General features: G+C 51.0%; 2 protein-coding genes across 4 annotated transcripts in view; one reads left to right on the forward strand and one right to left on the reverse strand.

Moving 5' to 3' along the window:
* Nucleotides 1-954: 954 nt before the first annotated feature.
* Nucleotides 955-18,387, forward strand: AIFM2 (apoptosis inducing factor mitochondria associated 2). Of its 3 annotated transcripts, XM_052640190.1 has the most exons (11): nt 973-1,023; nt 1,179-1,283; nt 8,267-8,460; nt 8,817-8,932; nt 10,019-10,138; nt 10,838-10,930; nt 13,094-13,202; nt 14,297-14,449; nt 16,139-16,339; nt 16,654-16,828; nt 18,125-18,387. In XM_052640190.1, exons 3-10 carry the CDS (start codon nt 8,283-8,285, stop codon nt 16,803-16,805), a joined length of 1,122 nt encoding a protein of 373 aa, XP_052496150.1. In that variant the 5' UTR covers nt 973-1,023; nt 1,179-1,283; nt 8,267-8,282; the 3' UTR covers nt 16,806-16,828; nt 18,125-18,387. The 3 variants fall into 3 exon arrangements, with proteins under 3 accessions (XP_052496151.1, XP_052496150.1, XP_052496152.1); XM_052640191.1 differs by lacking the exon at nt 1,179-1,283 and having other exon boundaries at nt 955-1,023; XM_052640192.1 differs by lacking the exon at nt 1,179-1,283 and having other exon boundaries at nt 988-1,023; nt 8,270-8,460.
* Nucleotides 18,388-19,030: 643 nt separating this feature from the next.
* Nucleotides 19,031-26,117, reverse strand: part of LOC128047881 (core histone macro-H2A.2) — a 31,073-nt gene continuing 23,986 nt past the window's right edge. The window contains exons 7-8 of the mRNA XM_052640271.1: nt 20,772-20,946; nt 19,031-19,196 (exon numbers count right to left, since the gene is read on the reverse strand). Of these exons, the coding sequence (XP_052496231.1) occupies nt 19,031-19,196; nt 20,772-20,946 (341 nt within the window). The remainder of the gene's footprint in view (nt 19,197-20,771; nt 20,947-26,117) is intronic.

The following is a 26,117-nucleotide window of genomic DNA, read 5'->3' on the forward strand; positions in this document are numbered from 1 at the left end:
TTCTTGACAGAGTCGAACCGCCGCCTTCTTCCCCCTGGACTCTCCTCCTAGTTCCCCGAGTTTCAGGCAGCCCTCCATTCCCCCATCTTTTCACCTTCCAACTTGACTCAGACCTCACTCTTCTGCTTAAAACCCAGCAGTGGGACGTCCCCAGTGGTCCAACGGTTAGGTCTCCACGCTTCCACTGCAGGGGCATGGGTTTGGTCCCTGGTTAGGGAACTAACATCCCTCATGCTGTGACCAAAAATAAACCAAAACCAAAACCAAAAAAAAACCCAAACAACAAACCCAACAAACAAACCCAGCAGGGGCTCCCCATTGCCCTGGACAGTCTTCACCAGCGCCTGGAGGCTTGTGCCATCCTGCCACGCTGGGCTGCTCTGTCCCCAGCCTCTCCTGCAATGCCCCCATTGTCAGTTCTTTGCCTCCTCTCTGCCCAGGGCTAACTTATCCTTGGAGAGAGGCCTTGGCACCCTTCTTTTGCCCCCAGTCTTTCTTACTGCAATTAGTAATATATATATATATATATATATATATATTTTTTTTTTCTTGTAGTGTAGTATCTTTTTCCAGACTATCAACCTCGAGGAAAGCAGAAACCATACCTTGTCTTGTTCTATATTTTACAACCCCTCACCCCAACCCCGCGAGCCTAGCACAATACCAGACATGGATTAAGTGCTCAGCTTGTTACCTAAGCGAGGGCAGAAGGCTGGTGATCCGCGCCGCCGAGGTCCCACAGCCCGCGTCGGAGCCCCGCGCTCCAAGGAACGGCGACTGGTAGGGGGTCCCGCAGGGGAGCCGGGCCGGCGCAGCGCGGGCGGCTTCGGCCGCAGGGGTCAAGGACACACGGTTGAGGCGGTTGATTCCTGGGCGGCTGCAGTTCCCTGGGGGGCCGCCAGGGGCACAGCCCAGGCTGGAGGGCGGACGCGCCGAGTCACGCCGGCCCGGGCGGGGCCTCGGGCCGGGCGGCGACAACGGGAGCTGCTGGCGGGAGCGGGAGCGGCAAGGGGCCGCTGGCAGGTGAGGGGCGCGCCGGGCGGGCTCTCCGGGACCCCCGCGGCTGCTGGGCCCCAAGCTGCCCGGAACAGCGTCGGGGGCCGGGGCGCCCGATGTGGCCTTGGGAGGAGAGGGCGATCTGTATGGGAAGCGGGGTTCAGGCCTGCACCGCCCCCCAGGTCCCCCAAAAGTCAAGGAGGAAGTTTGCTCCAGCGAGGATGGAGCAAAGTTGCCTGTCACCTCGTTCACGCCCAACCTTGGAGATCCGTGCTAAGTCTTCCCAAGTAAGACAGACACCTTCCCCCGACCCCCATCCCGGGAGGGCTCCGAGGGTCGCGGCTAGACGGTGGAAGCCGCCGTGGGCGGACTGAAGCCGGTGTCACAAGGCGGGAGCAAAGCCTCAGGGTCAGGAGGAAAATGCGGGGGTTACCCAGGCTCCAGGGTGCACTGGGAGGTCCGCTCCTCCACGGAGCTCCAGCTTTCCCGGAAACTAAGGCCAGAGGTAACTCAAGTAACTCAGGATTTGCCAGCGGGATCCAGAAATTCCTGATCCAGCAGGAGTTGCTTTTGGTGCCTGATGTCTGGGATTTTTGTTTCAAAGCACCCATTAAATATACCCTGTCTTTCCCCTCTGGTTACACTCTCTCTGCCCCTTGATTGTACCATGACATTGAGAGAGGCAAGGGGCTTGGGAGTTGATGGTGCCACAGCAGGACAGGCACAGGGTAGAGGTTCAGACTTGGTTTGGGAAGGGGCTTCCACGTGTCCCAGCTCTGCACCTTGTGTTCAAAATATGTAAATGTGTTAAAACATCAAGGAGGCCTCCTTGGGTATGTACGTGCCCCAAGCTCTCAGAGGCCTCCAAGGAGTGCAGTCAGTAACCTCGCATTTGGAGGGTCCATTTCAGAGCGGGAGGTGAGACCCAGCTGGATGGGCCTTTGCTCAGGACTATCCATCAGGTAAGTGAGGGGCTGGGCAGAGCAGGTATGCTCCAGGGCCAGCCTGATCTCTATGTCTGGTGGTGAAATGAGGAAGCCGGGGTCCAGGCACAGACTGTGGGGATGTTAGGGGAACCACAAAGTGACTGGCTCCCAGGAGACTGTACAAGTTGTATGGCCTGGGTTTTGGCACCAGAGGCTATATGACACATGAAGAAACTGGTCTGTCCAAAAATACCCTCTCCTGGGACATGAAACGACAACCCCTTTTTCAGACTTTGAGTCCCTTTCGGAAACTGGTCTTTTGGGGTTTTGTTCTGCATATGTTTCCTGAGGAGCTGGCTGTGGAGTGCCTACTCTCAGCCCGGGCCCTGGTGTCCAGTGAGGGAGGCCATTCACCCCTTTGCCTTCCCCTGTGGGGAGGGGTATGTTTATGGTGTTTTGAGTCACTCTCTAGGCCCTTTCAGATCTTCCCCGGTGGCTCAGTGGTAAAGAGTCCACCTGCAATGCAGGAGACGCAGGTTCGATCCCTGGGTCAGGATGGTCCCCTGGAGAAGGAAATGGCAACCCACTCCAGTGTTATTGCCTGGAGAACTCCTTGGACAGAGGAGCTTGGCAGGCTATAGTCCATGGGGTCGCAAAGAGTCAGACATGACTGAAGCAACTTAGCATGCATGCACACACGCACGCTAGGCCCTCTCATCCAGGTCAGCCACTCTGGAAATGGCTGTGGAATCTACCTTGGGCATAACCAGTGAGCTCTAGAAAGCGGTAGGTTTTATTTGTAATCTCTATGAAACAATTCTGGGGTGATATCCACCCTTTGATCAGAGCCCACATGGTCCCCGCTGTGTGTCTTCTGAGACGTGACCTCTTTACAGCTTTGGCCTAAATGTAACTTCCTTGTTTTTCAGTTGATTTCTAAAAGCCCTTTGTTTTATTAGAGAAGAGTCCCGTTGGGATCAGGCTGAGTGTCCTTGGCAGAGGAAACAGGATTTACCGAGAAAATCTGAGTATAAGCCACATTGTGTGTGTGTTTGGGAAGGGGTAAAGATGGCATTACTTAGGAGTTGCTGGACAGTTAGGATTTGTTCTCTTGGACCTTCTTTTATGCTGACATTTCTGCATCTGGGAGGATTCAGTGAAGATCCTCTGTGCTCATTCTCTTGGCTTGATGATCAGTAAAATCAGATGGTGAGTTTGCAGTTCCTCAAAAAGTGAAGTCTAGAGTTACCATGGGACCCAGCAATTCCACTCACAGGTATATACTCAAGAGAATTTTTTTGTTCATGCAAAGAGTTATACATTCATAGCAGCATTATTCACTTTAGCCAAAAGGGGGAAACAACCCAGATGTCCGTCAGTGGACCAAAGGATAAACACGGCGTGCTATCTCCATACAATAGAATATTATTACTCAGCCATAAAAAAAAAAAAATACTGATACAAGTAACAGCTTGGATGAATATTGAAAATATCATGCTAGGCAAAAGAAACCAGAAGCAAAAGGTATGGAGGAGGAACATCTATAGTGACAGAAAGATTAATGATTGCAGGGGTTGGAGGGAGAAAGGAATGAGAAACGAACACTAATGGATATGGAGTCTTTTTTAGGGGAGTAGTGATGAACATGTCCTGGTGGTGATGGTTGTACAACTTTACGAATGTACTAGAATCCACTGGGTTTTACACTCTAAGATAGTGAATTTCATAATATATGAAAAACATCTCACTGCACTGCATGGCTAACGGAATCTTGGTTCCCTGACCAGGGATTGAATCTGGGCCCTCGGCAGTGAAAGTGCAGAGTCCTACCACTGGACTGCTGGAGAAATCCCCCAAATATCTCAGTTTAGAAAACTAGGTGGTAGGAGGCCTCCTCTGTCTTTAAAACTTTATTATTTCTGTAAAGTGGCATACTCACTTAAACATATTCAAACAATACCAAAAAAGAGGGGAAAAGCTCAAAGAAGAAAGTAAAAACATCATCTGGCAAGCACTATTAGCATTTAGGTTTAGAGTGCAGATGTCAAACTGCTGAGGATTAATCTTGGGCAAGTTCCTGAAGTTCTTGCCAAAATGAAGAGGAACCCCTGCTACTGAATGCAAAGATGCTGCTGAAAGCTCCGTGGATGCCCGCTGTTGTCATCATTACATGCATGTGTGTAGGTGTGGTTAGGCACCTGTGCTTGGTGGTCCACAAATGAGATCAGGCTCTATGTGCTGTTCTATTGTCTAACTTTTTCATGGACAAGTTTTTTTTTTTTTAAGACTTTATGATGTTTTTAGAGTAGTCATAGGTTCACAGAAAAACTGAGTGGAAGGCATAGAAATTTTCAACACGCCCTCTGTCCAGCACACGCATAGCCTCTTCCATTATTGACATCACTCACCAGGGTGCTCTGTTTGTCACATTTGATGAACCTACATCGACATAATCACCCACAGACCATAGTTTATGTTATAGTTCTCTCTTGGTCTTGTATGATCTGTGGGTGCAAATGAATCATGAACAAGCTTTTCATGTAAAAAATCTTTCACTGTTAAATTGCCTCCAGAATATTCCACCGTATGGGTGTATAATAACTAGCCTATAATCTCCCATTGGTGAAGGTTTCCACTCATTGATGGAGTTGCCCATTGGTTCAGGCTGTTTGCCCAGCACTGCTACTACGTTAGAACCTATAGTTCAACGTCACCAATTGCACACTTGCTTTCTGAGCACCTACAGGGTGTGTGCCTGGGAGTGCAGATCCGTCGCTTAAGCCAAGGGTTTAGGTGTCTGGAGAAGTAGGTCACGGCTGATCAGAGGGGAGTCCAGGGCCCAGGTGAGAATTGGCATTGGATGAGCCAAGGGAGAGGAGGGTATCCAAGAGTGTTGGGCAAGGGAGGCTGCCGAGGAGAAAGGGTGGAATGGGCTGGAGCGCCGCCAGGCCCCCTGTCCGCAAGTGGGTGTGTCAGGGGTCAGTGGAGGAGAGAGAAGGGCAGATTCCAGGAGAGGGGCCTCAGGCAGCTTGTGGCTAAGAAATGCCTCCTTTCCCCAACCCGGCTATGGCAGCCCTTCCTGGGCCTGGGTGTGTGCTTAGGCCCCACTCTGCACCTGGACAACTAGAGAATCAGTTCAACTAGGGCTGTGCCTAGTTGGGTGAGGCCAGGGTTTGCTCTCTGGGGAACCGGTTAATGATCCTGGGGGCGCTGAGGGAACAGGAGTTCAACTCATTTGACTAACCCACTGCATGTCCAGCCTGTGCTGGGCTCACGGGGCTTTCTTCCCTGTGAGAGCCTCAGGGCAGCCTGTAGGTCTAGACACTGGCCTGACATGACAGTCCTCTGTGCGTGCTGGCCCCTGTCACCTGCTTTCCTGGCTGCCCAAACCTGTTCCTTGAACCCTTCACACCCCCTCCCCTCCTGCCACTGGACTTCTTGGCCCAAGCTATTTCCTCTGTGATGAAGGCCCCTGGCTCCAGCTGTTTTTCAAGGCTCCACCTCAAGCTTCCCTGGGTGGCCCATGGTGGTCCCCTCTCCCCAACAAGCTGGTAGCTTCTTAGTCCTATGACCCCCTGGCTTTGGAAACGGAGCTCTCTGGGTGGTTCTCTGACCTCTTCACTGGCTGCTGGCCCCAAGGGCAGGCTGGCACAGAGGGGAGCCATGTTGAAGGGGGCAGGTGAAATGTACCCCTTCCATAACCTGCCTGACCACCTGCCACATTCCCAGGCCCTGTTCAGCTCCTGGTGTCTGCTTCTGTTCCTGGCTGGTCCCTGGGGTCCTCTTGGGTCCTGGCCCAGTTGGCAGATTCAGCCTGATGAACACTCCTCAGGCTATATCTGGACAACCTTTCTGAGGGCCTGGGACCATGAAGGTGACAGTACCTGTTAGGGGGCTTGTTTTGGTCCCAGCCCTGTCAGTTTCTCACTTGTAAAACTGATTCATGTTGACATATGGCAGAGGCCAATAAAATATTGTAAAGCAACTCAGTTCAGTTCAGTCACTCAGTTGTGTCCGACTCTTTGCGACCCTATGAACTTCAACATGCCAGGCCTCCCTGTCCATCACCAACTCCTGCAGTTTACCCACACTCATGTCCATTGAGTCAGTGATGCCATCCAACCATCTTATCCTCTGTTGTTCCCCTTCTCCTCCTGCCCTCAATCTTTCCCAGAATCAGGGTCTTTTCAAATGAGTCACCTCTTTGCATGAAGTGGCCAAAGTATTGGAGTTTCAGCTTTAGCATCAGTCCTTCCAATGAACACCCAGGACTGATCTCCTTTAGGATGGACTGGTTGGATCTGCTTGCAGTCCAAGGGACTCTCAAGAGTCTTCTCCAACACCACAGTTCAAAAGCATCAATTCTTCAGCGCTCAGCTTTCTTCACAGTCCAACTCTCACATCCATACATGACCACTGGAAAAACCATAGCCTTGACTAGATAGATGGACCTTTGTTGACAAAGTAATGTCTCTGCTTTTTAATATGCTGTCTAGATTAGTCATAACTTTCCTTCCAAGGAGTAAGCGTCTTTTAATTTCATGGCTGCAATCACCATCTGCAGTGATTTTGGAGCCCCCCAAATTAAAGTCAGCCACTGTTTCCACTGTTTCCCCATCTATTTGCCATGAAGTGATGGGACCAGATGCCATGATCTTCGTTTTCTGAATGTTGAGCTTTAAGCCAACTTTTTCACTCTCCTCTTTCACTTTCATCAAGAGGCTCTTTGGTTCTTTGCTTTCTGCCATAAGGGTGGTGTCATCTGCATATCTGAGGTTATTGATATTTCTCCTCCAATAAAAAAGTCATAATTAAAAAGAATGGTAGAATGCATAAGTTTCAACACATTGGGGACCATTTAGTCAATGAAAGGCAAAGTTAAAAATTCCCTCCAATCTCCTATGCCAGATCTGCCCTCCCTCACCCAGGTTTTTACTTCCCCAGAAGAGAAATTAGTGTGTATTTGAATACCAATGGCAACAGTGCCTGGAGGTCCAACCATAAGCTGCCCCCATAAGTGTGAGAAGATCTGGGGACCACTGTGTCTTGGAAAGCTACTGTTCAAGGACATTGCGGGCTGGCCCCTCCCATTACAGAGGGTAAATGAAGGCCCAGAGAGGGGAGGTGTTGTGCCCCAGACCACACTGATGATGCAGGGTAGAGTGGTGGCCTTCCAGTTGCCTGCAGTGCTGCCTGAGGGTACAAGGTGGGCCGGAACGTGCTTCTGCATTGCTTCTTGGCAGCTTGCTGTCTGTCTGCTTCCTCCCCACTCCTCCTTGCTGTGCTCATGCATGTGTGTGTGAGCCTGGACCACACTTGGCCTGCAGACCTGGCCCTCTTTCCTTGCAGATGCTCTCTTTGATTGCAGGTCCCCTTTCCTGGACATCAAGCAGGACCTTGCATCACCTGCCGCTCTCCCTGGAGCCCTCATGATCAGCGCTTCTCCAGCCTGTTTCTCACCTGCAGACTTCCTTCCTGGTCCTTAACCAGCACTGTTTCTTCTCTCAGCAGAGCTTCCTTCTTGCCCCCTCTTTCCTGGGGGATGTCACCCAGCAGTCCCTTTGCACCTCCTCTGCTCCAGCAGCCCCCTCCTCCTGACCCCATTGTCATAGCCTCACACCGCAGCCTATTGTATAGGCTGGTTGTCTTACCGGCTAACTGATCTCCTTAGACCTGGGGCTGAAGCTGGTGGCCTGTGAGCTGGGTGGAATCTGGTCACTGTCTGCTTAGTGCGCTCCTTAAAGAATTCTGTTTGTTCCTTTAACGTGGCCTCTGCTCACCAGCTCCCCAGAGGCACACTCACTGTTCCTTGGTACTGTGCACGCACCCAGCTTCCCACATCATCATCCACTGGCCCTTTGAGTTTGAAATCCTCCCTTTAAAAGGGCTAAGCCTTATCTTTCTGTCTGTCTCTGACTATGGCATCCACAGCACAGAACACATCAAAGAGCAAGAGGTTCATTAATTTATATTATTGACTGAATGAATATATTAATGAGTGAAAATAAGTGCAAAATAGTTGTTTAATGTGTGCAAAAAATAATAATAATCATGGTTGTAGGTGCACAGAATGTTTCTGGAAAGATTCATATAAACTTGGTAACAGTAGATGCCTTGGAGAAGGGAACTGGGGGGGCTGGGGGGGGTGAGATGGAATTAGGATACCCCTTGTTCCTTTGGAATTTAATTCAAATTTTACAAAAGTTCGAGTTTCATTGAAAGGTGATTGCATGCTTTCAGAAGATCAAGTCTTGGCATTTGTGGCCTTTTTTGCTGTGGGCCCACCTCTGCCTTCTCAACCTTGAGCCCCCCTGAATCTGATGTGGTCTTTCCTCCTATCCCAGTAGCGCCTGGTCCGAGATGGGGTCCCAGGTCTCGATGGACGCGGGAGCCGTGCATGTTGTGATTGTGGGCGGGGGCTTTGGTGGCATCGCTGCCGCCAGCCAGCTGCAGGCACTGAACATCCCTTTTGTGCTGGTGGACATGAAGGACTCCTTCCACCACAACGTGGCAGCCCTCCGGGCCTCCGTGGAGAGTGGTAAGGGGCCCCTCTCTGGGGCTTTCTTTGTGACAGTGGCCTATTCACCACTGTGGGTCAGAGGGTGGTTTTCTCCCTTTACGGCAAGGTGCCTAAATTCCACCATTGACAAGTTCTGGGGAATCCTATGTCCCTGTCCTTAAGCAGCTACCACATGAAGGCCCCAGAAGTCAGAGTGTGAGCTTCCTTAAGGACCTAGGGCTCAGACTGGGTGCTCTAGGGTGCAGTGGCTACCCAGGGGTCGTTGAACCAGCGGTGTCACTGTTGGCATGCAGCTCAGGACGGGTTCTGAGTTACTCTGGCTCCTGTGGGCAGCCCAGCTTTATACTGCAGCCTCCTTTCTATCCGTTCCCCAGGGTTTGCCAAAAAGACATTCATTTCCTACTCGGTGACCTTCAAGGAAAACTTCAGGCAGGGCCTGGTGGTCGAGATAGACCTGAAGAATCAGACGGTGCTGCTGGAGGATGGCCAGGTGAGTCCAGCGGGGCTGGCCGTTCTCAGCTGACTTCAGGAGGCCCCAGGGATGTGGCTGCTGGTGGGAGCATACCTGGGCTGGTCTCCTCAGGGACGAGGCGCCCCCATCCCTTCCCTGTGCCTGGAAGATAGCAGATGCCTCCTGAGCCGAGGCCAGACCCCAGCGGCCACAGGAGTGGTGCAGACATTTTTGGAGCCCTCCCTGTATGCCAGGCACTGTCTGAAGCCTCGTGTGTTCTCCTTTAATGCCCACTGTGACCCTGGGAGGGAGGTGCACCCCAACCCTCCACCAGCATGTGGACCCAGTTTTTTTCGCCCAGCCCAGAGGCCCCCTCGCTGTCTGGAATCAAGGGGTAGATGCCACGATCCCACATCACCCGGTGGGGGAGGGGTGCAGAGGTTTTCCTCCTGGAATTAGTGCTCCTCAGACCCAGCACCCAGTCTGGCGTAAGTTCAGTGTTTGGTGGATCCCCAAGGGACCAGAAATCTGTCAGTGAGCCGCCACCTGCCCACCCACTGGAGGATCCCCTCCAGCCTGGCCCTCTGCTCTAGTCAAAGCTAAGTGGGGGTTGGACAAAGGGGCTCCAATTCCTGTCTTTAATGAGTGCGTGGTTTCTTGTGAATTAGTCCTCCTTGAATCAATTTTAAGACTATAGAACCTCTGCTTGGCATGATGATAGAAAACGTCCGTATCCTGTAGTTTTGGGTCCCTGAGGGCATCTCAGGCCTCCATGGGGGAGTGGCGAGCTGAGTGGGATACAGATCCTCCATCTCCCTCCCATCAGAGCAGCTCTGCCTTTGTCAATTTTATATCTGTAATGTCTTACGGAAAAACCCAAATGAATGAACTTTTTGGCCAGCCCAAGGGATTTTCTTCCCTTTTTTTTTTTCTTCTTTTGGCCAGGATTGGGGAAGTTTCTTCTAGAATAAATGTAGTAATAGGGAGATTCTAGACTAACTCCACATTGGAAGCTAGAATCCTACTTATTCCCCAGAAATAGTTTTTTGCCTGGTGGAGCCTGGAGTTGGATGCAGAAGCCCAGGCTCTACCCTCACCTTTTTTTTATTTCCTTGCTCCTCCCAGGCCCTACCCTTTTCACATCTCATCCTGGCCACGGGCAGCACTGGGCTCTTCCCGGGCAAGTTTAACCAGGTTTCCAGCCAGCAGATGGCCATCCAGGCCTATGAGAACATGGTGACGCAGGTGAGCTGCCCACTGCCATGGGCGGGGATTGAGGACAGAGCTGGGGTGGGTGCCCATGAGAGTGAAACAGCTGCGGGACACCTGGGGCTGCAGCAGGGAGCCGCCAGGAGGTGTCTGGGGCTGCAGAGATGCAGAGTTACCAGAAAGAGGCTCCTGGGAGAAGACCTTTGGACCTGTCATGAAGTTTGGACATGGGCATCTAGACCTGCTCATGTAGCTATTGGCTCCTGTTTGCACAGGGCATATGTTTTACAGAGCTGGCTTGGATCCATGCTCTTGGTTCTCATGGGGATCCTGAGAGGTGGGTGGAATGGGTCTGTCCCCACTGAATAGATGAGGCATGGGGACCTGGAGAAGGTCATGCAGCCGTGTGACTGAGGTCAGGCCTTTCCTTCTCTGCAAAGCCACTGAGAGGCCTGGGGAACTTCTTCACATAGTCATGAGCAGACGTTAGACTTGAAGTTAAGAACCTAGCCTATGAACTCAGGCAGATCCGCTCATCTGCAAGGTGGGCAGGTAGTGAGAGCTTAGTAAGAAATGCAGGGAGACACCCAGCAAGAGCCTGACCCCAGGAAGGTTATTTGGACCCTGAACTTGGAAAGGGTTCTCTATGCTTCCTTGGTCAAGGTGCCCACTTCCTAGTCTGGGCCCAGAGGTGGGGTGGACTTGAGGGTGTGCTTATACTTCCTGCTTCTCCAGGTCCAGCGCTCACAGTCCATTGTGGTGGTGGGAGGAGGCTCTGCAGGAGTGGAGATGGCAGCAGAGATTAAAACAGAATACCCCGAGAAAGAGGTAGGCCAGTGACCTTGGGTTTGAACTCCCCAAAGTGGGCTTCTTTTTTGTCTAATGAACCTCAGAATTTGCTCAGGGCCTGGGAAGGGAGTCCCATTAACATAAAGTGGGAGCATGTGTTTCCCATCTCCTGCTCTCTGTACTGGGGCCCCCCTAAAGTCCCATTCTGCTGGGAATTCTTCCTGGAGAGCTAGGGTGTGCCCTCATTCAGTGAGGGGTTCTGCCCTCTAGGCCAACCCAGAGGATCAAGCCCAGGGGAAAAACATTACAAAAGGTTAACTCCTGTGTGCCCTGCAGCAATTTCTCCTTTGTGATAGAAACTTTGATTACCTCTTTTTGCTGACAACCAGCTTGGTCAAAGATTCCCTCATTGGTGTCTTGTCTGGGTAAGAGACGAATTTCCCTGGTGGCTCAGATGGTAAAGAATCTGCCTGCAATGCAATGCAGGAGACCTGGGTTTGATCCCTGGGTCCGGAAGATCCCCTGGAGGAGGAAACGGCAACCCACTCCAGTATTCTTGCCTGGAAAATCCCATGGACAGAGGAGACTGGTGGGCTACAGTCCATGGGGTTGCGAAAGAGTGAGACATGACTGAGCGACCAACACTTACACTTTTTCTGGATTAGACAGTAGTCTTCTCCCTGGACAGATAGGGGGACCCTGCAGTGCACCCCTCACAGCCCCTGCTGGGGAAGGACTGGCCAGCACTGCTTTCTTGCCCGTGAGAGGGTGGCCCTGCTCCCATTTGTCTTGCTGGCATCTTGGAGACAAATGGAGCAGGCTGTAAACGCTCAGCCTAGGGCTGAGTGATGCTCACCAATTATGGATCCATGAGGCGAGAGCTTGCCTGTAGCTGATGCCAGATCAGCTTCTGGGAGCCACGTGGAGCCTGTGGCTGGTTCTTTTTCCCTAGAGAAAGGCAGGTTGGTTTTGAAAAGAGAGATCAATATAGGCTAATTTAATTATATGGCTATTCTCTGATGATTTATTGGAAATTATTATGAGTGACTGATGTAGAAGTTGATTAATTTTGATTTATGGGGTAGAGACTGGTCTGAAGTAGTAAATAACTCAGTGTAATTCTTGTATGTTTATAATTAGTAGACAGGTAAGAGTAATAGTAGTGACCCTTTATTGAGGAGTCAGTATGTGCTGAGTTGGGGCTTCCCAGGTGGCTCAGCAGTAGAGAACCCACCTGCCAACGCAGGAGACGCGGGTTCAATCCTTGGGTCAGGAAGATCCTTTTGAGGCAGAAATGACAACCTGCTCCAGTGTTCTTGTCTGGGAAATCCCACGGACAGAGGAGCCTGGTGGGCTACAGTCCGTAGGGACCCAAAGAGACATGACTTGAGTGCGCACGTACATGTACTGAGCTATGTACTTTCTGCTTAGCCATTTCATCATTACAAAATTCCTCTGAGTGGGACTGTCCACCTGACGAAGTCTTTGGGAGGTGTCTGAGTGGCTATCTGAGATGGGATTTCAACCCAGGCAGTCTGATTTCAAAGTCCAAGCTCTGAACATCTCTACAGGCTGCCTTCCACTTCACTGCACTGACCCAGGCAGCAAATAGACATGCCTGGAAGCACCAGTTTTAGAACCAGCTTTGGTGTAAATGTCAGCCTGATTTACAGGGTGTCAATGGCTTACATAGAGACTGTGTAAGTGTCCAAGGATGCTTGAAAATAATTTTCCACATGTCTCTCGGTGAGGTATGTGTCAAGAAGCATTGGCACATCTGAAAGAATTCTAGTCTGGGAGATATGGGTTCCAGCCCAGCTCACCATTAACTGGTCTGAAAGTGAAAGTGTTAGTCGCTCAGTTGTGTCCAACTCTGTGCGACCCCATGGAATGTAGCCCGCCAGGCTCTTCTGTCCATGGAATTTTCCAGGCAAGAATACTGGACTGGGTAGCCATTCCCTTCTCCAGGGGACCTTCCTGACCCAGAGATCAAACCCGGGTCTCCTGCATAGCAAGCGGATTCTTTACTGTCTTATAACTGATCTGCCAGTGGGCCACTTACTTCTCTGGGGCCTCAGATTCCTCACCTGTAAACTGGAAGTTGGGAGGAGGTCGGGGAGAAGTGCTGCTATGTTTTCGGGCCTCTTTGTGTGAGTGGGAGACTCAGTGTTTTTTCTCTGCCTTGTGGTTCTTTGCCCCCAGGTCACTCTTATTCACTCCCAGATGGCCCTCGCAGACACAGAGCTCCTGCCCTGTGTCCGGCAGGAAGTGAAGGAGATCTTGCTCCGAAAAGGCGTGCAGCTGCTGCTGAGTACGTGCAAGGCCCCTCCTGCCTGCCTGGTCCCTCTCCCCGGCAGAGACTTGGTCTCTGCCCACAGTCCGAGTGAGGGTGGCCGCGCTCAGCCCAGGCTCTCTGTTCAGTGCCCATTTAGCCCATTGTTCTCCTGAAGGTGTGTCTGGGCAGGGCCGAGGCCCCGGTCCTGACAGACTTCTGTGTTGTGGAGGCGGCACCGTCCTGGATGTTGCTTTGGATGGAGTACAGGTGGGACCTATTTGTTGAATGGTTTAAAAATCACGTAAAATATTCTACCTGAATTATGATATCTCTTTGGTGGAGAGAAGAGGTGTTTTTGGTTTGTATTTTGAGGGTGGTGGGACTTCCCTGTGACTCAGATGGTAAAGAATCTAGACCCCGGTTTGATCCCTGGGTCGGGAAGATCCCCTGGAGAAGGGAACAGCAACCCACTCCAGTATTCTTGCCTGGAGAATTCTATGGACAGAGGAAGTCTGGCGGGCTACAGTCCATGGGGTCGCAAAGAGTCAGACACGACTAAGAGACTAACACTTTCACTTTTGGAGGGTGGTGAAGAGCATGGCTTTTGTCCAGAGCAGGAGGGAAGAGATCTGCCCAGCATATTAGGGTGCGGCTCCTGTTCTGGGGGTGTGATCCCCCCACTTCCCTCCCTGACCCTCTCACCTTTTGCTGGGAGGGTGAGGTGTCTGCTCCATGAGAGCCCTCCCCGCTCCTGGGCTTCATGGAAGTGGCTGTACAGCCCTCCTCCAGGCAACAAGGACAGTGGACCCGTCGACTTCCCTTGTCCCTGATAGGGAAAAGCCTGGAGGGCTCGTCCTGCCTGGCTGGGCTAGTGGAGTGCACATTCAGGGAGGTGGTTTCCTCAAATGACCATTCGGAGAACCTATTGGGAAACTCAACCTCACTTCCCCAAGTTGCTTCTTGGAACCTGCCTCCCCTTGGGTCCCTTGGGACCAGATGTCCTGCTGTTGCTTCGCAGGGCTGCAGAGCGCACTGGTGTCTGGCTGTTAGGCCAGCCCTGGCTTGGGCCTCGGCCTTGGAGACACACCTGCCCAGCACCAGCCTCCTGGTCAACGAGTCTCCCCTGACAGGTGAGCGGGTGAGCAACCTGGAGGCGCTGCCTGTCAATGAACATTGTGAGTGCATCAAGGTGCAGACGGACAAAGGCACGGAGGTGGATGCCAACCTGGTGATTGTCTGCAACGGTATCAAGATCAACAGTGCAGCCTACCGCAGTGCGTTTGGTAAGTGGGAGGCTGAGCGGAGGGCCCTTCTGCAGGGTACCTCTTCTCTCTCCAGCCCCTGGGGAAGGTCCTGCAGGACTCTGCCTCAGGAATCGGCGCTCTGCCCCCCACCCCCACCCTATCTCAACAGCTCATTTAGTGTCTTCTGAATGGTGACATCAAACTTCAAGTTTGGGTCCATTCCTGCTGTGCTTCCCTAGGCTGTTTTGATGGTGACTTAGTTCAAGGCGAAGGCAATGGCACCCCACTCCATTACTCTTGCCTGGCAAATCCCATGGGCGGAGGAGCCTGGTGGGCTGCAGTCCATGGGGTCGCTAGGAGTCGGACACGACTGAGTGACTTCACTTTCACTTTTCACTTTCATGCATTGGAGAAGGAAATGGCACCCCACTCCAGTGTTCTTGCCTGGAGAATCCCAGGGATGGGGGAGCCTGGTGGGCTGCTGTCTCTGGGGTCGCACAGAGTCGGACTCGACTGAAGCGACTTAGCAGCAGCAGCCCAGTGACCGGACTCTTCCAAAACTGGATCCTGCACCCCTAGTGGTGAGAGATGGAAACAGGTTTCAGAGAGAAAGATTTGCTGTTACTTTTCTCTGCTTTTCCTGCTTTTCTCTGGGCTTCCCTTGTAGCTCAGTGAGTAAAGAATCTGCCTGCAGTGCAGGAGACCTGGGCTCGATCCCTGGGTTGAGAAGATCCCCTGGAGAAGGAATGGCAACCCACTCCAGTATCCTTGCCTGGAAAATCTCATGGACAGAGGAGCCTGGTGGGCTGCAGTCCATCGGGTCCCAAAGAGTTGGGCACGACTGAGCGACTAACACTTATTTACTTTTCTCTGCAGATGCAGGGGAAATTCCAGGGTCAGGCTTTTCTCTGTCCATAGGTGCTGCTCTCCCAAAATCCTGACCCAGGCATTTGACCACTTGAGCTTGGAACAATCTTGAGGAATGGGGGCGATAATGAAACCTCTTGTTCTTAAAGCTCAGCGTTGACTTATTGAACTAAAATGGAGATGAGGGAGCTGGACCCATGGCTCCATCTGTGAGCTGGAGACTCAGTGGTTTCTTCTCAGGCTCCACTGTGGGCGTGTCCCCAGGTCCCCATCATATGCTCCCCAGTATCTTTCCTAGATAAGAAGCTCCTGTTGTGTGTCTAGCAGAAAAGAATGATCCAATCCCAGAAAGAAACTAGTCCTGGGTATTTGGGGGTGGGATCAAGGGCTTAAAATGTACAGAGATCCCAGGACTTAACACCTAATGGTCCTAATGTTATATTTCCAAAGGTAAATTGTTTAAAGTCCCTTATAAAGAAACAGTTATCATTTATTAAAGCCCTGCAGTTATTTAAAAAATCTGATCCTCATTCAGAAGGAAATCCAAGACTTGCCTAGGTTGTGACTTAATCATCAAGTGAATTCTTGTTAATCGTGGTAACTTATAAAGACTCAAGTGCTTTGTAAGAAGTGACCCTTTCCGGTATTTCTGACCAGTTTCCACCCTAGAATTGTAACCTCACCTTTGCATGAAGTGTTCTGAGGTGGAGAGGTCAGGCAGAAATAAACCAGGAAGGAAACTTGCCTCTTGAGGATGTGCCTTTAGAGGGTGGCCGGACCAGCACCACGGCCAGTCCTCACTGCGGTTCAGGTGGCCACGGCAGCTCAGGATCTTGGTTTCGGGCTGGTTCTTCCTGGCAGGTGATCGGCTGGCCGGCAACGGTGCTCTGAGAGTAAACGAGTACCTCCAGGTGGAAGGTTACAGCCACATCTATGCCATCGGAGACTGCGCTGATGTGAGGGAGCCCAAGATGGCCTATCACGCCGGCCTCCACGCCAATGTCGCCGTGGCCAACATTGTCAACTCCATGAAACAGAGGCCCCTCAAAACCTACAAGCCAGGTCAGGAAGCCCCACATGCGGCACAGTCTTTAGAGAGTTTGGGTTAGATGCGGAGAAGCCTTTGTGGACTTTAGGATGCCTGAACGCTAGAACACACTCTGAAAGTTAGGGATAGGAACCCGCCCCCACAACCCCAACTCCAACCCCAACCCAGAGCTCTAGGAAGGTATGTTGGGGACTTGGCCACCTTCCTGAAGGCCGTATGCATTTCCCCGCCCCGACACTGAAGGCCCCGGGAAGGGTTTGTGCCCAGGGAGTTGCAGGCCTGTGGACAGAGCAGGATTCTAGATTGGGTGCGTGTTTCTGCTCCACAGGGTCACTGACGTTCCTCCTGGCCATGGGGAGAAATGACGGCGTGGGCCAGATCAGCGGCTTCTATGTGGGGCGGCTTATGGTTCGGCTGGCCAAGAGCCGGGACCTGTTGGTCTCCACGAGCTGGAAAACCATGAAACAGTCTCCACCCTGATGGGGAATCCAGGCGAGAGACAGGTACCACCGCCGCCTGGGGATCAGATTTCTTGACAGATGGTACCCACTTGACAAATGCCTAAGGGGAAAAGCTCTTTTCCTGGAGTAAGATGTCAGTGCCGACCAGACACACAATTTATAGAAAACCAGAAACTGGGCGAGGGAGAGGGATGTTAATGTTAAAACAGACACCCCTAAGGGACTCGTTCTGGGTTTGCAAAGGTGTTGCACTCATGCTGGCTGAAGGGTTCACTTGTTCCTGGGAAGGGCATGGCCTGCCTTCTCTACCCCAGCCTCCTCTTGGGTGTGTGTGTGTGCATGTGGTATGTGGCATTCAGAGCTCTGAGTAGGGGAGAGAGCTCCCTCTCCTGGTGGCAGGAAGCATCTCCCTGTCTCTAAGGGCAGGAAAGAGGGCCTGCACAAAACCAGCTAAGGAAAGGGGGCTGGGATGGAGGGATGGCCTGCATCCCAACCTCTCCCATCACATGGGGCCTGGGGAAGCCTGTACATCCTGCAACACTCAGATTAATAGGAGCCTGATTTTTCAACTGTTAGTCCATATCATTTTTATTCTTCATGAAACAAGTATTTCTATTTTTAGATCCTGATTATATACCATAGGTTGTATTTAAGAAGCATTAGATGAAATTTCCCTCCTGGTTAGTCCATTCTACCAGAGAGCGAGTTTTTATAGACCTAAAGGGTTAAGACAGAAGCCTGGTCTGCCAGCTGCTGGGGGTGTTTAAGGAAAGGCAACCAAGCTAATGTGACCATTTTCATGGGTTGCAATCTGGCTAACATTCAGGGAATAGATTGGGGTTCAGCAGGGGAACCCCTGCATGCTTCCAGGCTAGCATCATGGGCAAATTTGTGACAAATCTCTAGCTGATGCTGGGGCAGGAGTACCCTGTGGGAACCCTGTGGTTCTGTTCCTCTGATTTCCTGACCAACCCCAATGTCACTTATCTGGAGGCTCAGCCTTGTGGCAATAATGCCTGCCACCAATGATGTTAAGATAAAAAAAATAAAAAGTTGACTCCTCTGTTAGAGAGAGGACTTCTAATCAGGACAAGCCTATTTGGGACCACAAGCCTAAGGTGGAACTGGCTGATGAGTTCATCTGAATAAATTCAGGCCCTGCCCTGGCCCACCCTGTCTCTCCCTGCCTACTTTTAACGGTAACCTCTGGGTACCTGGCCAGAATTCTTAGGATACCAGCCTCACTGGGGTCTTGTGGTCTATCCTGTCTATGCTGTGGCCCAAGTCTGTTCCATGCTGTTGCCCATGCCTTAGAGAGACTGTGCTTCTCTCCCAAAGGATGGCCACCCCATGGAGGCTTCACCCAGGCCTCCATTCCTGCGGACCACAACCAACCAGGCTCCCTTCCTGCAAGCGGGACCTGCTGCCTGAGAAACACAAGCCATTGCGTGCCGTCTGCCCTGGGGCCTGGCATGGTGGGAGCCTCTGTCCTGTAGGGACAGGCCCTGTTCTGCTTATAACATTCTAGAAGTGTCCATCCACGGGGACACAGTTCTCCAAACTGAGGACAACGTTGCAATAAAAGAATATATTGTAAGAAAGACACTGGATCTTTTATTTTTTTTTTTCCTTTCATTTTCTTTAAAAAAACAAAACAAAACAAAACAAAGCCTGAAGCAAAATCTTTTTAAGAGCAGTTACAGATATTATAGGGTTAAAGGTGGGGGCACTAAAACAGAAAAGAAAAGCACCAGTGAGATGCCTTTCTAATTTTCTTCTCTCCCATCACTGAATACAGACAGCCAACAAAGCCCAAGTCACTTTTTTTTTCTGCCCTCTTCCCTTGCAAAAAAAGGAGAAACAGAAGATTTTAAGAATTTTGAAAGGATTTTGTGTGTGTGTAAAAGTCAATGCTATAAATCTAAACAAAGTCTGTGTTTTTTTAAAAAAGTTCTAAAACAACAGGAAGAAAACACATAGAAAGAAAACCCTGGTGGAGACCTGGTTAATTACGGACTGAGGCTCTTTTTTAACGAGAATATAAAATAATGGAAATGCAGAGGGCTCTTCCCGTGGGCAGGGCCTGCTCCTGCAGCTCCTGCTACCCGCTTCCCTTTCAGCTGCCCTCCGCTCCCCTGCCGTCACCCTTCCTCTCTCCTTTTAAAGATAAAACCCCGCTCCTGTGACTCTGATCCTCCTGCTTCCCGTTGGTGAGTGTGGTGGCCGCCTGTGGGCGCAGGGCGGCTACTTGGCATCAAGCTTGGCCATCTCCTGTACGTAGATGCCGATGCTCTCGCTGTCGAAGAGGAGGAAGTAGACGTTCTTCAGTGAGGATGCACTTGAGTCATCAAAGTGGGCCGAGATGGCTTTGAGGGTCACCTGGGCTGCCGTCTGTTTGGGGAAGCAGTTTCTGTGCCAAAGGGAAAGAGGAGCCAATGTCACTTTAGTCCTGGGGCCCATGAAGGAACTCTGCCCTCAGCCCGGGGTTGGGGCAATGTGGTTCCTTCTTATCTTGGCACCAGGCCCTTGTTCCTGTCACTCAAGGTCTTACTGTGTGCAGGGGGGTCCACACACAATCTCTTTTGACCCCAGGAGAGGGACAGCTTGGGAAGGAGACGGGCAAGGTCCTTCTAAAGTCCCCACTTCACAAGTGCCACACTGGCTCAGAGAGGCACCATGGTTTTAGGGCTGGCTGGTGAGGAGCCCCGTGTTTGAATCTATGTGGCCTGACTCAAGTCCGGCTTAGCTTTAAAAAATACCAACGCAGTATTTAAAATACCTGATCTTGCAGAGAGCCTGTATAGTTTTTATTAGCTCACTCAAAACTGGTTTCCATGCTAAATGGATTATTTATTAAAGGGCACAAATGTATGCTCAAAAGAGGCACATCTTCATTAATTCCTGTTTCATGCATTTCACCTTCCTCTCACTAACCCATGTGGATGTGCCAATGTAATTTCAGCAGTGATGATTCTGAGCAGGGCCCCAAGCCCCAGGATGCCACAGGAGAGCTGTCTGCCAGGGACCCAACCATCGTGGTGACACCCTGGCCCCCCTTGGGTGGGTCTGGGATGGGCTGGCCTGATAAGAATTCTTCTTGGTCAGCTGTCATGTCCCAGCCCAGAACATCCTGGCATGTGGTCGCAGTTGTATGCAGAGAATTCCATTCAAAGCGTCTCCAGGCCAGCCTATGGAAACCCAGCACTGCCCACTTAGGTTGGGATAGAATTGTGGCAGGAAGCTAAGCCTCATTCCTTCCCTCTCTGCCTTCTGGTATGACTCAGCTGTCACATCTTCAGACTGTAAATCATCTTCGCTATGGAGGACTCTCAAGAGAGAGGCTGTTCAAAATTAAAGCAATAACTCCCTCTGGCTGTGAGTGGAAGGGGAGAGGCCATGCTACATGTGAGGACAGACAGCCTCATTATTTGCCTGAAATATTGCTCCCGTGCCCAGTTGGGGTCTGTGGCAGAGACAGCAATCATTTCTCCAAACCCTGAAAGCAAGCCCTTGCTGAGGACCTTTCACTTCTCCAGACTCAGCCGCAGAACTTGCCCAACCCCAGAGCAGCATGGGATTCCCCTGGGGACTCTGAGATTTGCATCCTAACTTTGTGGGCTCCGGGCTGCTGGTCGGTGGACCACGCTTTGAGAAGCAAGCGCCTTCGAGCCTGGTGTTTCCCATTCTGTGTTCTAGACAGGGACAGCTGGTGGGCATGTGGCCTTTGAACCCGGCTCTCAAAAAGGAACTCTGCCTCCTGTTCCTCCTGGAGGCTACCTTTCTCTGTGTGTTTCGAACGATGGAAACTGGGTTTCTCACTCTGTCACCTGGTCAAAGAGCTTGGCTGCCACCAGCACTCCTTGGTTACGTCCTCTGGGATGGCCAAGCTGGATGTGACCAAGTGGGGGCGCAGCTGGTTCCCAGGGAGAAGGCTGGATGAACTGACCCAGCATCCCTGCCGCCCGCCCAGAAGAGAACATCTTACCTGCCGCTGGGGAAGGGCGGGAACGCCACCGACTTCAGCTTCTTGTCCTCTGCTGCCGAGAGGCAATTTTTGATGGTCTCTTCAAGCTGCTCTTCACATTTGTCAGAGCCCCACTGAGGAATGTGACAGTGGATGACAAATTTGGCTGCAAGTCCGCTCGACTGGCTGACGGCAGCTGCGACATGAGAGAGAGATGCTGCAGGTTATTTCTTATGTCTCCATGCTAAGCCAGGGGGTTAGGCTGAACCTCCTGCGTCCTCCTCAGGAAAGGAAGAGCCGTGGCAGAATTGCTTTTGACAGTTGGCACAAGTTTCGGGTACACAGTGGAAACAGATGTGACAGTATGCCGCAGACGTTCACATGGCCTGCCTTCTGGCCTCCTAATCAAAGGTGTGGGGCTTCCCACGTAGTATGTGTGCAGTGGTAGAGAATCTGCCTGCCAATGCAGGAGACGTGGGTTCGATCCCTAAGTTGGGAAGCTCCTCTGGAGGAGGAAACGGCAACCTACTCCAGTACTCTTGCCTGGAAAATCCCACGGACAGAGGAGCCTGGCGGACTACAGTCCATGGGGCCACAAAGAGTTGTACATGAGTGAGCACACATGTGCACACACACAATCAAAGGTACACAGTGGACTCGTCTCTGACTCCTGGAACCTGTGAATGATAACTTATGTGGAAAAAGCGACTTTGCAGATGTGATTAAGCGAAGGACAGTGAAATGGGAAGGTTATCTTGGACTATCCAGCTGAGCCCTAAATGTATCATACAGGTTCTGATAAGAGGGAGGCAGAGAGGTCAAAGGTAGGCGAAGGCACTGTGACAGAGGAGCAGGGGTGGGAGTGATGTGTCCAGGGGTCAAGGAATGCAGGAGGCCGGAAGCTGGAGCGGGCTTCCCAGGTGGCGAGAGTGGTAAAGAGCCTGCCTGCCAATAAATGCCGGTTCGATTCCTGTGTTAGGTAGATCCCCTGGAGGAGGGCAAGGCAGCCCACTCCAGTATTCTTGCCTGGAGAATCCCATGGACAGAGGAGCCTGCCGGGCTACAGTCCATAGAGTCACAAAGAGTCGGACATGACTGAAATAACTTAGCACAAACAGAAGCTGGAACAGGCAAGGAACAGCTGATTTAAGAAGGAACCAGCCCTGCCAGCACCTTGATTTTAGTTTCTTAAGACTAATTGCGGCCTTCTGATGTCCAGAGTGCTAAGACAATACATTTGTGTTGTTTGCTGCTACCAAGTTTGTGCTAATTTGTGCAGGCCTGTAATAGTTTCTAGTGATAGGAGACTAATACAATGGCTTTTAAAAACTGACCAGCCCTCTCTTCTCTCCCCATCTGAGGTCCTGACTTGGTAGGTCTGATGCAGGCCTTGTGCTTGGTGATTTGAGGACCCTCCATAAGTTGAGACCCACTCTACTAGGTTGTACACCTCCTTGGACAGGGACTGTCTTTTGATCATCCCTGTATACCTGAGAAGCCCGCAGCGAGCAGGTGTTCACAATAGGTTGTGAAGTTAAATCACGGCTGCTTGGTCTCATAATTTCAGTTCATACTCCCTATTTTTATTTTTTACTCCCCCAAACCTCTTTATTGTCAGAAGCAGAGCTGATAGTGAGGAGTTCTAGGTAAGTCCTTGTGGCCACTGATCTCCAAAGGAGCGGTTGGGTTTGATCCACTGGCCACTCTGGCCCCTTGGGGGCGTCGGTGGCTGCAGCCACCTGCTGCTTGCCTCTAAGCCACCCACCTTGTGGAGCTGGGGCTCTGTGCCACTCAAGGAACCAAATTTAGCAGAGGCCCCCCACCCTCCTGCAGTGGCCAGGCTCTGGGAGACCGGGGGACTTAGAGCAGGTCACGCTGCTATGGCAGCATTGCTTACAAACATATGTCTGCCGCATTCCAGAGCAGCATGTGGGGTTGGTTTAAAAGACTTATTTGGAAGGTATGATGCCCACCCAGTACATGAGCTGTGTTTCCTCGTGATGTCCATCCACCGTGCTGAAGAGGCTATACCTGCACAGGCCAGGGTGGGTGGCGACAAATGCAAGGGGTGTCCCCTGCCTGTCGGCTACAGCTGTGAACGCCCTGCCTTCCCAGTGCCCAGGCTGGTGCCAAGTGTCTGATTAGTGACTGAGTGAGTTAAGGAATCGATGTAAATACTGAGGCAGCAGTGGGCATGACTGGTTGACTCTCCGACCATGTACATTTGTACACCAGAAGCAGAATGTTCCCACTGGCCTTGTGGTTCAAGGGAACCCAGCATCGTGGGGATTGGCACTGCCTGCTTGGGGCAACTTCCCTGAGGCCCTCACTGTTCTTATACGCTGGGGAGATTTCAGCTCCTTACAAACCAGGTTGATTTATTTTATATATGTTTAAAATATGATCATGTTACCAGCTGAATGATACTCTTTTTAATGTTAAAAGTCATTTTAAATAAGAGAAATGTACCCCTAGTGGTAGTGTTACGTGAAACAAGAAATGTGTTAAGTTAATCAAGAAAAAATGGCATGCCTTCTCATCCCCTCTGACACTCTCTATTTACACTAGGTTTTTTTTTTGTTGTTGTTGTTGTTTCTTTCTTTGGTGTTTTTGGTCCATGCTACATGGCATGTGGGATCTTAGTTCCCCCACCAGGGATTGGACCCAGGCTGCTCCCTGCAGTGGGGACCGTCAGGGAAGTCCCTACACTAGATTTTGAAGGAAGTCCATGGTAGCAGGTCAGCCTAAAACAAAGCATTTCCATGGCAACTGGAAATGGAAACCCCCGCTTGTAGTTGTAACGATTTAGTGTTCTCTAGAGGCGCCAAGGTGAAGGTCAAGTGATCTTGGGGCTCAGGACCCTGATATTTGGTAGAAACATCTACTAATACTCTTTATGTGATGTGATGTCCCCTGGTGAGTCACCTTCACTTGGTGGAGACCATGCTCTGAGACGGCAGAGTGGCTGCAAGGAGCCTCTAGAACCTTCCTTCAGGGGAGCCCAGCACCTTTTCAGAGTCACCACCATCAAGTGGACGGCAGGGCGGCCCCTTGTCCTGCTGGGAGGCTGCGGCTGCGGCCGATCCTTGGTCTCCATGGCCCTGTGCAGCAGCCCCTCCTTCTCCTGTCCACCCAGGGCTAGTGTTCTCTCTGCTGCCACTTGGCCCTGGCTCCTACGAACCATTTTTGTCCTCAGTTTTCATCAGCTGCTTACCAGTGACCTTGCTGGAGCCCCAGGTCCAACAGGTGCCCATCAGAGTCATCGCTCGCGCCCAAAGCCAGTTTCCCTTTCTCTGTCTCTGCCGCTGGCACCACCTGTTGGCTTCCTCTGACTTGCCTCACTCCAGGCCCGTCTGCTTCACTTTCACCACCATGTCCCACCCCTCTCCCATCCAGCTTCCCGGCTGGAATCTGGATGCACTTATAATCGCCGTGGGCTTGGACCGAGATGAGTTCTTCCACAGGGAAGTTGCATTTGCTTCTATGTCATCTGGGGACTCTACCATACCCAGGTCACGTCCCACCAGCCTTCCCAATTGAGGTTTTGGGGCCACAGTGCAAATCCACAGGCGTACCAGCATGTGGTTCAAATTCCCTAGTGAGGCTTTTCCCCATTGGTCTACCCAATGCCAAGGTCAAGACAGGTACTGGCTGCCCTTTCTGCATGGTGGGTCCATGTTTTGCTTTCTGTTAAACTGAAGGTGCCCAGGCTTTGTGTGGGGTCTCCTACTGGACACTCCATCTTGGAAATGTATTCTTTCTTACAATAAGGACATATCTTACAAGTGATGGTGTTTTGAAACTGAATGAAAAAAAAAAAGGTCTAATTTAAACCCTGATGAACTATCTCCCCTTTTGCAGATGCACCCACACAAAATCCTTCTTCCCAGGGAGATAACTGCTGTTTGGCCCCAGGGCATGAATACTTGGCCCTAACAGAGGGATCTGCTTTCTTAGCTCATGCTTGTTTCCTGCAGCTCTCAGTCCTTCTGGATTCATTTCTGTTTCTCCCTGTGAGGCTTTTGTGGTCCTTTCAGCAAGAGTCTGTGGACCCCTGACTCTCAACTTTTGCTATCTGAAACTCTGCACCTATTACCCTCCCTGTTGACTAATAACAAATAACATGTGACCTTCTTAGTGCACAGTCCTCCCCCTTGGTGCTTTGAAGACACTTCTGTCTCCAAGCATCTTTTGTTGCTGACAGGTCTGCTGGCAGGAGAACCATCTTTACAAATGCCCTGCCTTTCCATGGGCTGCTTTTCAGGTTTCTCTTGATTTTTTTTGGAAATGCCACCATGATAGGCCAGGTTTTGGATTTATTTTGATTTTTTAAATATACTCAACGTTTTCAACCTGAGGACTCAAGGGTTTCATTCTGGAAAATTCTCAGTCAAGACCTTTTTTAAATTGAGGTATAGCTGATTTATAAAATACTAGTTTCAGGTGTGCAACATAGTCCTTCAGGATTTTTATAGATTATACTTCATTTAAACTTACGATAAAATACTGGCTATATTAGCTGTATTCCCTGTGCTGAACAATATATCCTTGTAGTTTATTTATTCCACACATAGTAGTTTGTAACTCTTCACCTTTTTATTAATTATTATTATTAATTTTCTAGACTTTTTGGCCCGTGATACAAGATCTTAGTTCCCTGACCAGAGACTGAAGCTGTGATCTTGCAGTGGGAGCATGGGGTCTTAACCACTAGACTGCTAGGGAAGTCCCTTCATCCTTTTACGTTCTGCTTCTCTACCTCCTATCTCCTACCTCTGGAACTCTTCAGCAGCATGCTGGAGGCTCTCGTTTTATGCAGAGAAGCTATTTTTCTCTCCTTCCCATCCTATCAGGCAGTTTGCAGGTGCTTCCCCAAGACCCCCAGTTAGGATCCTCTCTTACACAGACGATTCAGGGCTGTCCCTGGGTTATACAAGAGATGGGGTAGATGCAGGCACTCGGCTGATGGGTGACCTGGCCCTGGGCTTGGGTGAGGGGCTCTCTGCACCCTTCTGCTACTCTAGAAAATGGACTTCACACGAGCCAGAGCCCAAGGTGTCGGTCAGAACCTTGGCTTCCTGTAAGGGCTGAGATTTCATCCAGCTCCTTCTCTCAGCAGGGAACCTGGCTCGCGTCCCTTCCAAGTGTGAGGTGACTCTAGTTCCCTCAGCAGGTGGCCTCCTGATTTCTCTGCGTATTACCAGAACTGCAGCCCAGCTCCCACATCCCCTCACTGTTGCTGCTTGCAGCTCTCCTATCTCTGTCTACATGGATGCTTATGTTTTATGTCAGCATGCCACTGTCTTAAAATTTTTTTTTTAATTTTTATTTATTTTCGGCTGTGCTGGGTCTTCGCTGCTGTGCGAG

This window comes from Budorcas taxicolor, chromosome 5 (genome assembly GCF_023091745.1).
Source record: "Budorcas taxicolor isolate Tak-1 chromosome 5, Takin1.1, whole genome shotgun sequence".
Classification (NCBI taxonomy): domain Eukaryota; kingdom Metazoa; phylum Chordata; class Mammalia; order Artiodactyla; family Bovidae; genus Budorcas; species Budorcas taxicolor.

Excerpts from the sequence above, each read along its gene's own strand:
- AIFM2 (XM_052640191.1), top strand. The coding sequence starts at position 8,283 with ATGGGGTCCCAGGTCTCGATGGACGCGGGAGCCGTGCATGTTGTGATT. Across the intron at positions 10,139-10,837 it reads ATGAGAACATGGTGACGCAG|GTCCAGCGCTCACAGTCCAT; the intron begins GTGAGCTGCCCA and ends CTGCTTCTCCAG. Across the intron at positions 14,450-16,138 it reads AGCCTACCGCAGTGCGTTTG|GTGATCGGCTGGCCGGCAAC; the intron begins GTAAGTGGGAGG and ends TCTTCCTGGCAG.